Source organism: Tiliqua scincoides, chromosome 3 (genome assembly GCF_035046505.1).
Source record: "Tiliqua scincoides isolate rTilSci1 chromosome 3, rTilSci1.hap2, whole genome shotgun sequence".
NCBI classification, from domain to species: Eukaryota; Metazoa; Chordata; class Lepidosauria; order Squamata; family Scincidae; genus Tiliqua; species Tiliqua scincoides.
This window is the reverse complement of record NC_089823.1, coordinates 218,484,591-218,497,972: the sequence shown is the minus strand read 5'-3', so window position 1 is coordinate 218,497,972 and position 13,382 is coordinate 218,484,591. Positions and strand designations below refer to the sequence as shown.

General features: G+C 42.5%; 2 protein-coding genes across 2 annotated transcripts in view; one reads left to right on the top strand and one right to left on the bottom strand.

Moving 5' to 3' along the window:
• Positions 1–13,382, bottom strand: part of GFM1 (G elongation factor mitochondrial 1) — a 36,587-nt gene that overhangs the window by 7,690 nt on the left and 15,515 nt on the right. The window contains exons 10-14 of the mRNA XM_066619637.1: positions 12,688–12,789; positions 10,688–10,744; positions 10,033–10,170; positions 9,406–9,488; positions 496–658 (exon numbers count right to left, since the gene is read on the bottom strand). Coding sequence (XP_066475734.1) covers positions 496–658; positions 9,406–9,488; positions 10,033–10,170; positions 10,688–10,744; positions 12,688–12,789 — 543 coding nt within the window. The remainder of the gene's footprint in view (positions 1–495; positions 659–9,405; positions 9,489–10,032; positions 10,171–10,687; positions 10,745–12,687; positions 12,790–13,382) is intronic.
• On the top strand, positions 3,568–12,567 carry LOC136644103 (latexin-like). Its single transcript, XM_066619638.1, has 6 exons — positions 3,568–4,013; positions 5,222–5,284; positions 6,734–6,911; positions 7,397–7,533; positions 8,629–8,691; positions 9,127–12,567. Exons 1-6 carry the CDS (start codon positions 3,699–3,701, stop codon positions 9,229–9,231), a joined length of 861 nt encoding a protein of 286 aa, XP_066475735.1. The 5' UTR covers positions 3,568–3,698; the 3' UTR covers positions 9,232–12,567.

Here is a 13,382-nt window from a genome sequence, read left to right as displayed (position 1 = left end):
AGGTGGCAGCAACCCCCAATTTCACAGGCAGGCAGCAATCAGACGAAGCAAGGTAGCTACTCTGCTGTTATTTGGGCAATCTGTTGCAAATCTATCTAGTTCTGCCTACTTGTTCAGGGACACTTATGTTAACATTGCCTCTTCAACTGATGTAGCAAATGCAGTCAGGGACTTGAGGGCTGTGCACAGTCTTCTGAACAAGAGATTGTGGTGGTATTGCTGATTTCCCTTTCTGATAGCAGCCCTTGCACCTCTTGCATTAATACAGCTTGACCAAGAATCTGATGGGGGGGGGGGCACAGAAGGTTACAGATGAAAGGGAAACTCAGCAAAGTCCACCAAGAGTGCATGGAAGATAACATGCACCTCTTTGACTCTTGGTACCCCATCTCCAAGTACAGGCCACACTGGTATACAACTTTACTGTCTTAATCAAAACATGGACAGAAAAGGCCAGTTTAATACATTGCAAAGTCCAAGAAAAATATGCATCACCTTTTCAATAGCTGGCACAAACTGCTTCGGGATATTTGTTCCAACTGTTCTGTCATCAAATTCCAGTTTGGTATAGTTCTCTGGCTCCAGAGGCTCTAGATAGCCTGTCACTTTCCCATACTGTCCTGCCCCACCAGACTGCCTTTTATGAGTGAAGTCAAAGCTGTAAAAGACAGAAGCAAGTCACCCAGTAAGAAAAGTCTTGACCACTCACTTTCCACAGCACACATGGGTGGAACAGTGGCTGACACTGTTACTCTTGTATCTATGAAACACAGAACTCAGGCATTTAAAATGTATAGGCAAAGACATCAGATTCTCGCCTAGCTGAGCACTGGCTTACATAGGCAAAGGGCTGGAGTTTCCACCTCCCTTAATAAGTTCTCTTCTAGGAGCTCATGAAAGGAAACCATAACCTAAAACAGGTTCTACAAATGGACAACCAGTAGCCATTTCTCCAACCTTAATAGCAGTTTTTCTGTACTCTTCAGTTACAGAAATAGCCACAGATATTTCTACATACAGCCTGGCCCAAGATGAAGTGTTTTCCATGACCTTACATAGATATAACATAGGGAACAGAAATGCCTAGGGCAAAAGGTGAAAAAACCCTCAGGAGGGGGGTTCTATAATGCCATGCTAAATTAGTCCCCCTAGACTCCAATTAGCTCCATGCTGTTGCATGTTAATTGGCCAGAAGGTTTTATATATAACTTTCAAGACTAGTTTAATGCTTAATTGCATTCCTCTCAAGATCAAGGTCACTCCAAGTAACCACCACAGGCATAAGAGAACAACACTGACAGACTGGATTTCCTGCTTATCTTTGACACCCAACTATGCATCCTTAGATTGATAACACTGACTGGTGCTCATAGGAGACAGTGCTGATGGCCAGGGCTTTAATGACAGCAGGATGTTTCCTTTCATAAGAAAGCAGAAACCACAACAGAGTTCAGGTTTATTCAAACTCTGGTCTTCTTGCATGGAAAAAAATGTGATTCTTTAATGTTATAATAATTGAACTAGCAGATCTTTCTGTGGAGGGTGGAGAAATAAACTGACCAACATTACTGACCCTATCTGGAAGGGGGCTGGAGGGTGGCTTATAACAATGCTGAAAACCACATGTGTGTAAAATTGTCACTCCCAAATGGGTTTGAAAAAAGCCAGGCATGACGCAGTCTCCCCCTGCTCTTCATCATCCCTTTCCTACATTCAAAGCCAGCAGAGAAAATAATGGACTACCCAGCAAGGAGGATTAGGTAGCCCAAGCAAGTTATACAACTCCACGTAACAGACCAAAACTTTACTGGGTCAAAGCTGAATGTTTTGCAAAGAGAAAATATAAAAAATGTGTTTCCTACTTTCTCCCACTGCAAGCTGACCAAACTTTGACCAAAGTTGCTCTAGAACAGTGTTTCTAAAATTGTGGGTCAGGACCCACTAGGTGGGTCACGAGCCAATTTTAGGTGGGTCCTCATTCATTTCGATATTTTTTAAATATATTAGAATTGATGCTGCCATGTTATGTGACTGCATTTGGGGAACTGTATTTTTAACAGGCTACTATGGGTATGCTTGTAAGTGATAGAAATTGAGACTTACTCTTGGGTAAGCGTGGGTAGGATTGCAGCCTAGGATTGCTAAAAATTTTTCCTGCTTGATGATGTCACTTCTGGTCATGACATCACTTCTGGTGAGTCCTGACAAATTCTCATTCTAAAAAGTGGGTCCTGGTGCTAAACATGTGAGAACCACTGCTCTAGAAGAATTAGTGTACATTACATGAATTATCTACACTCAACAATGCCCCAACAGGGTGGTGGGGAAAGCTGCAGCCCCTTTTCCCAAATAATGAACAAAGCCCATACAGAACAACAATTCAACAACAATCTTGTAAAATGATGGCACTGCAAAAACAAAGTGGTTTTGTTTTAACGACACGACAAGCCAACTATTAATATCCACACATAGCAGATCACACTTTAACTACATCTGCATGTGTTGGGGAAAGGTGTTCATATGATATTTATAATTATGCTTGGAAATTAGCTCTGAATGGCAATTAAATTTAAAAATAATGCAAATTAGGCTGCAACCCGATACAAGCTTACCTGGGAGTAAGTCCCAATAAACTCAACAGAGCTTACTTATGAGTAGATACACACAGAATTGTATTAGCCTTCAATACAAACAATTACACCAGGGGTGCTCAAACTTTCAACTTTAGGGATGCTGGACCTTTAACAAGTGTATAGAAGAGAGAATTGCAGCAGGTGCAACTTGTCATCCCACAGATGACAAGCTACACCTGCTGAAATTCTCTCTGCTATACACTTGTTAAAGGTCCAGCATCCCTAAAGTTGAAAGTTTGAGCACCCCTGAATTATACAAATTGGATTGAGACATAAAATGTATGGGAAAGTAAAAAAAAAAAAGTGTGGAAGAGCTGTAAGCTTGTGGCCAGACTGCTACTCTAACACCCAGAGAGAAACAGAGGGTACAATTCTAGAGAAGGACAGGAAGGGGGCTCAAGTTGCCACTCTACTCAAAAGTTTAGGAATCTTGTTGTCAAAAGTTGCCCCTTTCTCCCAGACTGCTCACAGCTACACACTGAACACCCCAGATTGTACAGTTCACAGCTGACCAAAGCTGCTGCCAAAATCAACAGCCAGCAGCTGGCCTGCGGACCCAACCCAATCGAACTGTCCTAGGCGGGTGCAGCTGCAAGGTCACATTCCCCTGCCTTGGGGCTGCCTCCATGAGAGTGCCCCCCACCCCGCAGGATGCAGTGCATGCCCTGTTGGCAGGGCTGCCCAGCGCTGGGAAGGTGGCTAGGAAGTGGCCCTGAAACGCCTCAACGGGGAGGAAGGCTCCACTGGGCTGAACGGGGCTCTGCAGCACAGTCTTCTACTTCCACGCGAGTAAGCAGCACAGAGCGGGGCTGCCGCGACCTCGGGCAGCGCTTCCTTCCAAGTCAAACAAGGGTGTCCCTCCCTGGGCGCCCCTTCGCAGCGCTTGGCTGCCGGCCTGCGCGCAAAGTCCGGCGAGCTCTCCCTCCCTCCCTCCCTCCCTCCGTCCGCAGAGCACCCGCAGGACTGTCCAGCATCGGAGGGGTTGCGAGTCCTCCTCGCCCCGGCGCCTCCGCAGACGGAGAGCGAGCCTGGCACAGCTGGAGCGCCCCCACCGCCCCGGGCCAGATGCGGCGCCTGTGCGCCCTCGCCCCGCCAGCCCCCCTCCTCCTCGGGCTGCTGCTGCTGCTTCCTGCTCCCGCGCGGCCGGCGGGAGGAGAGCCCGCGTCCTGCGCTGCCGCCGCCGCCGCCCAAGCCCTGCCCAGCCGGGCAGGGAGGAGCGAGCCTCGCCCGCAGCCACGCCGGGCCGGCACCATGGAGATCCCCCCGAGCCACTACCCGGCGCGCAGAGCCCTCTCGGCGGTGATGCACTGCATCAACTACCAGCACGGCGGCCCCAGCAAGCTCTTCCAGGGGCGCGACGTCACCCAGGCCAGCCGGGAGGTGAGCGCCCCGGGGCTGCTGCGGGGCCGAGGCCAGGCCAGGCGGGCCGGGCCTGGAGGGGCCGGAGGAGCGCAGTTCTGCAAGCGGTGGGCTCCAGCAGCCACGCGCCCCGGGGGGCGGCAGGCAGGGCAGATGCCACGCCGCCCGGAAGAAGCCTCATGCACGCGCGCACAACCTGCCCTGGCCCCATGCCAGCCTCCTGCCTGCCAACCACCCATGCCCAGAGCAACGCAGAGGCCTTCTCCTCCCCCTTCCTGCCTTGGGTCCTGATCGGGCAGAGCTGGTGCAACAACCAAGGGGCTGGTGGCACCTCAGAGAACAGTGCATTCACTGTGGCACCAGCCCATGCACAAAGTGCAATCCGCAGTAGGCATGTGTGTACATGCACATAACACTAGGGACATGCAGTGGGTGGGGAGGCAGAGCCTCCCTTCTGGAGTCCTTCAAAAAGCACCTCTGCTGTGTGAGGTGTGCAAGCACACAGAACCCAGGAGAACAATGTAGAAAGTGCACAGCTCGTGGGTTGCGAGTTCTTGCACACCTCACACGGTGGCGGCTCACACAGTGCACACACCTCACACACACCTCACACAGTGCATGGGTTGTGAGTGCTTGCACATCTCACATAGTAGCAGTGCTTTTCAAAGGACTTCAGTGGGGTCCCCACCTGCCTCCCGTCCCTGATGCACACAGGCATAGAATTAAAATTGCAACAGGAAACACAACATGACTTCAACACGTATTTGCAACACAGCCAGGCTTGATACTGCCTGCTAAGCAAGTTCTGTCTCTTTTCCAACATGACAAGTCTATTCTAAAGTATATGAAGACACTACTATCCAATATAGACAATATTGTTGCAGACACAAATGATTTAAATAACGGGGTCTTACAAGGCAGGTAGGCACAGATTGCAAACACTGGATAGAACCTAACGAAAGTTAGGCATTTGAGATCTCTTTATTTCAGTGGAAAAGTTTAGCTCTCCTGGTAAATGTTCAGCCCTTCTGAAAAGTTAAACTCTCCTGTTGAACTCAATCTTAAATGTGCTCAACTCTGGATCATGGCTGCTGCTTTTTCTGGTGTATTCTGTATGTTGCGGCTGTGTTACCACTAAGACTAATACAGTACAAATACAAAATAACATTCTTAAGAGACTGGCAAGTCGTCAAAGGATTCAAGATAAGCAATGTATTCTCTCATTTCAGGACATTCCACGTGTTGGGCATAAATATCGCCTTAAGTTTTCAATGGAAGAAGTTCTTCAGAAAGTGAGTTTTGCTTCTTTCTTTTCTTTCACTTGCTCCCCCTCCCCCCTTTTAAAGACAACTGGTTCAGAGGCAAGATGTCTCTGAATATCCATTTAATGATAAGAGGGCTAGAACACTTTCCTTATGACAAAGGCTAAGTTTGGAACTTTATATCTTGGGGGAAAAAAGGTGATATGTGATTGAAAACTATGCAGCTATGCATTATGTGGAAAGAGAAGCTTTCTCCCTCTCTCACAATATATTTTATTTTCACATTTTTATACAGTACTGCCCAAGGTTACCAGGAAGCTTTATGGCTTAGTGGGAATCTGAACCTGGATCTTGCAAACAAGTCCAACTCCAGAACCACTGCACCATCTGAGCTCTCAATATAGGGCTGGGGTCATTCATTCCAATGGATTGGCAGGAGATTTAGGACAGACTACAGGAATTTCACAGAGCACCTTATAAGTCTCTGGAATTCCATGCCACAAGATGCAGTGATGGCCATTAGCTTGGATGGCTTTAAAATGAGATTGGACATGGAAAACAGGTCCATCAGTGGCTACTAGTCGTGATGGCTATGCACTGCTACTTCCAGGTTCAGTGGCAGTATGTCTATGAATATCTCTATCACAAGGTCAAATTCAGTAATGCATAGAATAGAAGCGAGGCCAACTTCTATTAAACATGTAAATCCCTGCAGATCATGGGCATCATCTGAAAACTAAGTTTTGATTAAAATCAGTGAGCTGGTTCACACATGCACATTCATCATGATGATTTGCATGAATTGACTTGAATGTGTGAATCAGCCATGACAGTTAGACCTTCCACCTCATTGCCTCAAAGGCAATGCATCTTAGTAGTAAGATCTGAAGTTTTCCAAATCATAAATTATATTACATATACATTTAACTCCCAAACAAATATGTTTAAGATTTGCATGCAAATCCTATTTTTAGCAAAAGAATTTCTTCTGTCAATCATGTAGAACATGTTAAATAGGTTTCTTTAAACACATTACCTCTTGAAACAATACTGGAATAAGGTGCTTGTCTGAAAATTATATTATGTTTATATAGAAATGACATTCATGTGCATATAATTAGGGAGCAAATCAGCTCTGGAGGTCAAATCACCTATCACTGGTTGATTCCTGTACAACATGAGATGGCTGTTGTGTTATTCAGCTGCATTGTATGTTCCACAAAACCCCATCTGCTGTCAGAGCAATTAGGGAGTCTGCCTGCAGTTATTCTGTGGATATAGATTTTACTTGGATAATGGAAGTGCAAGTGGGTTTATGGACATTCTTTTGGTAATTATGGCTTTTACCTGCCTTCTTCAGTTATTATCAGGCTTCTAGTCAACAAAAGTGGAGCAACATGTGTCTCTTATCAGAAACATTTTCAGCAGAAGTGGGATACCAGAAACAATTCTAAATACCTGAAATTATTTTCACAACAGGATAGTCCTGTGAACTGCACAGCTGAGATTCTTTATCATCATGGAGAGCCACATGTCACTCCAGAAGTGCATTACACAGTGGAAGGAGAGTTTGGGAAGAATACAGAGCAATTGGATAACAAAATTTACAATAGAATCAAGAACCTGCCAGAACCGATAGAGGGACAAAATATTCCAGGTTAATTTTTTTTTACTTAAAACTTTGCTTTATGAGTGGTGTTCTAGTGTGTAACAAAATGCTGTGACACTAATATTGTGAAATAATTTATTGTAGCCAAAAAAAACCCATTTAGCATCTTTCTTTTAAACTGGGACTAGGTCAGCACTGTCTCATCAGAGGCTGAAGATGGCATAATGTTAGGCCTAGTATAGGCCATGGTGTAATTTAGTATGACTTTCCGAGGCCAGATGTTATGCTTTATTCTGGTAAACCCATGGGACTCACAGCCCTAACTCAACCTTTGGTTCTGCCAAGTGGCCTTCCATCTCTACCTGAAATAACCAGCTTATGGCAGAACTAAAGTACAGGGCAGAAAATCTTGATGGTTCAGCTATGGCCAAAGTAGCTGTAATTATATTCTATTACGTTGCCAGTACAATAAACAAGATTAAAATCTATATCAAAATTTCCCCCAGTTCAATACCAACTTATTCTGTTTCCAGACAGTTATGGAAATGTGCCTGAAGAAATGGAGCCCATTCGGCACTTGGGCATCGCTGCCTGTGGTTATGTAATGTGGCAGAATTCAACTGAAGACACTTGGTACAATGTGGCACAAATTCAAAGTGTCAAACAAGTGGTAAGTTCATATATCAAAAAATGAACTCTGAGAAGTTGTCCTATTGAGGGATTTCCTAGTGAAACTCTAGAAAACAGGCACAAGCACCAAGGTAAAGGGTGAAAGATAGCTTGTTATAAAGAGATTCAGAATTCTCGCTGGAACATTTCCCCATTCCCTTAATTTTGCTGCACCAAGGTGTGTTTTGTTTTTTTAAACTTTCACTGTTTAGGGAATTATTGAACTGAGAATTCCTTCAATTTTTGAAATATATCTACTTGACCAAAGCAGAAACATATCATGTTATCAACAGTGCTTGTAAAATAAACTTAAGTGAAGTACTTTTTTATATTTTTAAAAACTGTTCTTGTTGGCAATAACACAGTATATAGTTAAAAGTCAATTCAGGGGAGAACCCCGCAAGCACTGAATAGCCATGACAGCAAGCAGCAAATACTAGATTTTACAATCGGCTATTCTCATAGTTTTGCCCTAACTATATAACCTTTAATGTTCAGTTCTTTCCTGTGGCATGCCTGTCTTTAGTTAAAATAAACTTTTCTGCTCTTTGCTTCTCTGATTAAGCCCTGATGGATCTGAGGTCACAGAAATCCCAAAGAGCACAAGACCAGGGAAGGCATCTCCATAGTGATATAAAATTAACATGCAATGAGCAAGTTCTAAACTGATTAAGGCCCAAATCCTACCAACTTTCCAGCACAGGAATAGCGGTACCAATGGGATGTGTGCTACATCTTGCAGCTGGGTGGCACTCACAGAGTCCTCCTGTAGAGAAAGGCAATGTTTGTTCCCTTACCTCAAAGCTGCATTGCCTTTATGTCAGTGCTGGAAAATGGGTTAGGATTTCACCCTAAATTGTTTACAGAAACAATGACATTTTTCCTTGAAAGAAAATATCATTTTTTTTAAAGGAAGTAGTGCACATAGTTGTTTGAGTTACTAGAGGTGGTTCCAATGGTTTTGCCTCCCAAATGTTGTATGCTTAAATGAGAAAGAAGAGGTATCTTCTGTTCAGCCTTACAGTGTTTAGTTAGCTGGACTTGAATGACAGTTGTCTCATTGATATAGGAGAGTAATTTTTGTCTTTAATTTTAGAAAAGGAATGATGATTATCTTGAATTTTCCTATGTGATTTTAATCCACGATATCGTCTCCCAGGTAAGTATTGTATTGGCAACCTTCAGTCTCGAAAGACTATGGTATCGCGCTCTGAAAGGTGGTTCTGGCACAGCGTCTAGTGTGGCTGAAAAGGCCAATCCGGGAGTGACAATCGTAAAGTGAAAAAAAAAAAAAGAGAACTGCTGGTTTTGCATGCTTAAGATTTCAGCGCTGACTTTTCAGATTACTCAATGATATTTTACTAAGCAGATCTCTGATGTTTTTGATCACCCATTTCTGTGTCATATTGTACACAGTTAACTGCCCTATGTTAACAACAACATGTGAATGTGGACAAGAGAGAAAGAAGTGTGGTGGCCAGATAGTAGCAGAACATATTTTCTCAGTTTCTAGAGCAAAATATATAACACAATATAACACAGCCTGTCAACTTATTTAATACTTTTTCTAATATCTTTTTTTTTATGCCTACAGGAAATTATTCCATGGCATATACAAGTTCTCTGGCATCCACAGCAAGGGGTGAAAGTAACACGGAATAGCCGCCAGCCAAAACAGGGCAGTGCAGGGCAGGAATAATGGCACACCTTCAATACTATTAGTAGTCTTTAAGGCAACTATATACAGCTAGAATGACTATGCAATAGGCATACCCCAGCTCAGAAATCCCTCCATCCCATGTATAGTATAAGTACCAAAGCAGACACCCCAGCCTTAGGCCAGTGGCTCTTGCTTGTTAAAGTGAATACTTACGGAACAGGTGCCACAATGCTCTCTCGAAAGGCTACTTTAGGCTTTCCCATCTCACATGGACAACTGTATTCTCTTTCCATTCGCTAGATAAAGAGTGCACAGAAAATGACTGATTAAGATACGTTGCCAGATAAATCTAGCTGAAGATCTCACCAAACTTAATCAGAAATGCTATTTATAGTCATTCGAAAAAATCAAAATCTGAGCCAAAATCTGATTTTTAGTTAAGAACTTTTTATATGTAACACATGCAACTCCAACCCCTCCCTTGCCTTCATAAGCAGATATATTTTTGAGTATTTCTTTCTAAACTAAAGTCCAGATCCTGTAATTGTGAAAGCAGACTCCTGCACCTCTTGGTTGGCAACCTTCAGTCTCGAAAGACTATGGTGTAAGCCTACAGCACCCGGTATTCCCAGGCGGTCTCCCACTTTGGGTTGTGACCACAGAGACTAGCTAAGATGGGTCCCACTGCACAATTTGAATTCACATATCTAAGTTACATCCTTGATGGAAGCAGGTTTGAGGGGGCACAGCAAGGCTGTGTAACACTGAATTACAATAACGATTTGCCAAGTAGGATTCAACAGCATGGCTGACCAAAGCAAAGCAGCATTTAACAATCACCTGAGCATAGATTTCCAGATGTAGTTCTCCCATTCCAGACACAATAGTCTCTTTGCTTTCACTGTCAAAATGAATCCGGAAGGTGGGATCTTCTCTTGTGAAGCGATTAATGCCTTTTGAAAACTTATCAAAATCATTCTAGGAGAATGAAATTCACAAGGATAAATTTAACCTTTTCCCAATCATCACGTACATGTTAGCTCAAACAACTGAGCTCTCAGCAAAAACAAACAACATAGTGGGCTATTTTCATAACTGTTGAGAAAGATTTCCATGAAACACGCTCACTTTAGAGCATCACAGACTTTTCACCAAGGACCAGATTTACATTAAGAAGAATTCTATTAGAAAAGGGTACACTGAAGTGTACCTGGCTAATGGTGCAAGCCTAGGCATGTCTACTCAGAAGCTCCAATGAGTTAAATTGGACTATTCCCAAGAAGTGTGTAGAGGATTTCAGCCTAGGTCACCAAGTCCATCAGAATTTTGTAGCTGAAGAAGAACTTCCGCATCAGAGAATGTGTTGTAGTTACTCTTGGATACACATAGTAAACGCAGCCTTATGTTTTCCTTACTAAAACTTCAGACCACGGCATTTCATCTAGGCTATAGAAATCACCTACTATTAACAATTCTATGGACTTCAGACTCTTACCTTGTTGGATGGCTTCATTGCTACTGAAATCACAGGATCAGGGACATGAATAGATTCCTTTAAAAAGAAAAAAAGGACAGAGTCCCCAAAAAACAATTTGTCAGTATAAAATTGGTGAAGTGATATTCATAGAAAACTTACAATTTACGAGGTAAACTTGGCTAATGTGTGTTTAACTCAGAAGACATTGTGTAGGCATGATTTGGAGGACTGAGAATGAACCTTGGGTCTCCTGCACTTAATATACTCAGCTTATTGGATAACTTCTTGGTTTGATTAAAACACATTTTGCCATTATGCCTGAACTGACAAACTATGATTTAACCAAGTCCTCCAAACCAGGAAACAAAGTGTGAATGCAAGATAACTACTCCCCTGCATTACTCTTCAGAGAAAAGCCAAATAGTATCTAGATGGTACTGAAAACCAGGATGGTGAAGTGATTCGTGAGCTGGACCTGGAACAGCTAGGTTCAAAACCCCATGAAGCTTTCTGGGTGACCTTGACCATTACCAATCATCCTAACCTGCTTCACAGGATTGTTGCGAGAACAAAAAGGATGGAAGGAACCTTGTATATCACCCTGAGCTCCTTGAAAGAAGAGCAGTATAAAAATGTGAAAAATTAAAACTGTATAAGTATAGGATTGCTTCACACATTATGTTTTTAGATGTACACTTAAAAATGTAAAGTGTGAATCAGCTTTTATTGTAGAGTTACATTTGTCAGGAAGCTGGATTAGCTGTGGCATCATGATGAGTACACTCAGTGGCAAGTTTTGTTTATGTGACATGGCCAATACACACACTTCTGTTTATATGTGAATGGCAAACAAAATATTCTCCATGCTATCCGTGAGGAATGAAGTCAGCTAGAACCTGTTCAGACAGTACAGGTCATCCCTCATTATCCACTGGGGCTCTGTTCCAGAAACCCTAGCAGTGGATTTTAAAAAATCAGTTGATAAAAAACAGCGGAAAAATAGATTTAAAGACCCACTTCTGGTTTTCTTGCTCTTCCGTTGCTTCTAATGGAATAAGGCCATGCCTCAACATCCTCAGGGGTTTGATTCTGTGACTCCCTACCAGTACCATAAAATGTGTTACATTAAAGCAATTTAAAAAAATCAAAAAGGGCGTCCTTTTACAATTGTGATTTAAAAACAGCTTTTCACACTGTTGTAGAGAGGCAGTCAGTAATTAGAAATGCATGGGACCCCTGCCTTTGCCTGGCTCAGTTGAAGAATGGAATGATCGATTGCATGACTGTCTCTCTACCACAGTAAGAAAAGCAGTTTTTTTAAACTGTGATTTTAAAGGGATGGATTTTTTTTCCCCTTCTCCAGGGATCAGCACATTCCTTCTCATTTGTAGTGGCCATTCATGTTGAGTCAAATCTGTGTATAAAAAATCAGTGTATAACAAGGTAGGACCTGTACTTTGCTTCTTGTGTTCTACTTCTCAGGAGACTTAGGAATGAGAAGCAAGTTTCAGGTTTATGCAAATACTTTCCAACTTCCCATGTTCAAATAAACTTGGGCTTTGCCTGGCTCACTTTGTTCCATGGCAAGGAATGAGGTTGGGCAAAAAAGCTCTCAATCCAAGGCCTTCTTCACTTCTTCCCCACCCCATACACAATTTGATAGAAAGTGGAGGCAAATTATCTCCTAAAATAGAGAATGTTTGAATGAAGTTTCACCGAATTTTTAATTTTAAAAAAATATAGTGATACTTGTTACATTGTACACTTGTGATCATGTTTTTTTTTGGGGGGGGGGGGCAGTTAGTATAAGCTTATATGTTCTTATCCTTTAGGTTTTTGAGTTTATAATAGCTGTAAAAGCAGTTTAAAAAACAATAAACTCTTTTTCAAATCAAAAACTTGAATTTTCTTTTGTGCACATAGAGACAACATGTAGATGGGGGGGGGAAGAGTCTGGGTTAAGAGTTAAGAATGAATCCAAAAGAAAGCTACAGTAGTTCAACTAAGGAAGAACTTACCATAGACAGGTCAGTATTGGACTGAGCTGTGAATGTATCCCCACTAGCACAGTCAATGCCAAACAACGCACAAATATCTCCTGCATAACTTTCTTCCACATCCTTGGAAAAACAAATATTAAAACAATATTAATAATATAAAAACAAGTAGGGCATTTTTTATAAATATAATATAAATACAAGTATATTATATATATAAAATATATAAAGTAATAATATAAAAACAAGTAGGGCATTTTTTAATCAGGATCAAAGTTTTATTATGTTTTTAAACATCTTGTGTGTGTGTGTGTGTGTGTGTGTGTGTGTGTGTGTACACAAGTACACACAATATTTCAGTGTTTTTAGTATGGTTTTATTTGTGAGCCACCTGGAGTGCCCTTTGTTGGAATAGAAAGACGGGATATAAATTCTACAAATAAAATAACATTAGGTAGGATTTTTTTTTTCTGGAATTAGGCAAGAGCAAGTACAGAATTAAAAGAAATGGCAAGAGAAGTCTCATGTTGTGGTTTGAAATGCAGCCCACTAACAACCCAATACCTATGCTTCCAAGAGCATGGGGTTGCTGCGGCGCCAAAAATGGCACCTTGGGACTTTTGTCCTCTTTCCCCAGCTAAGGCAAGTAGCCCAACAATGGGGCTACTCAATTCTGCGGTAACCCTCGGGCTGCCATAGAATTGAGAGCCTCCATG

Excerpts from the sequence above, each read along its gene's own strand:
- LOC136644103 (XM_066619638.1), top strand. The coding sequence starts at position 3,699 with ATGCGGCGCCTGTGCGCCCTCGCCCCGCCAGCCCCCCTCCTCCTCGGG. Across the intron at positions 5,285-6,733 it reads TGGAAGAAGTTCTTCAGAAA|GATAGTCCTGTGAACTGCAC; the intron begins GTGAGTTTTGCT and ends TTTTCACAACAG. Across the intron at positions 7,534-8,628 it reads TTCAAAGTGTCAAACAAGTG|AAAAGGAATGATGATTATCT; the intron begins GTAAGTTCATAT and ends CTTTAATTTTAG.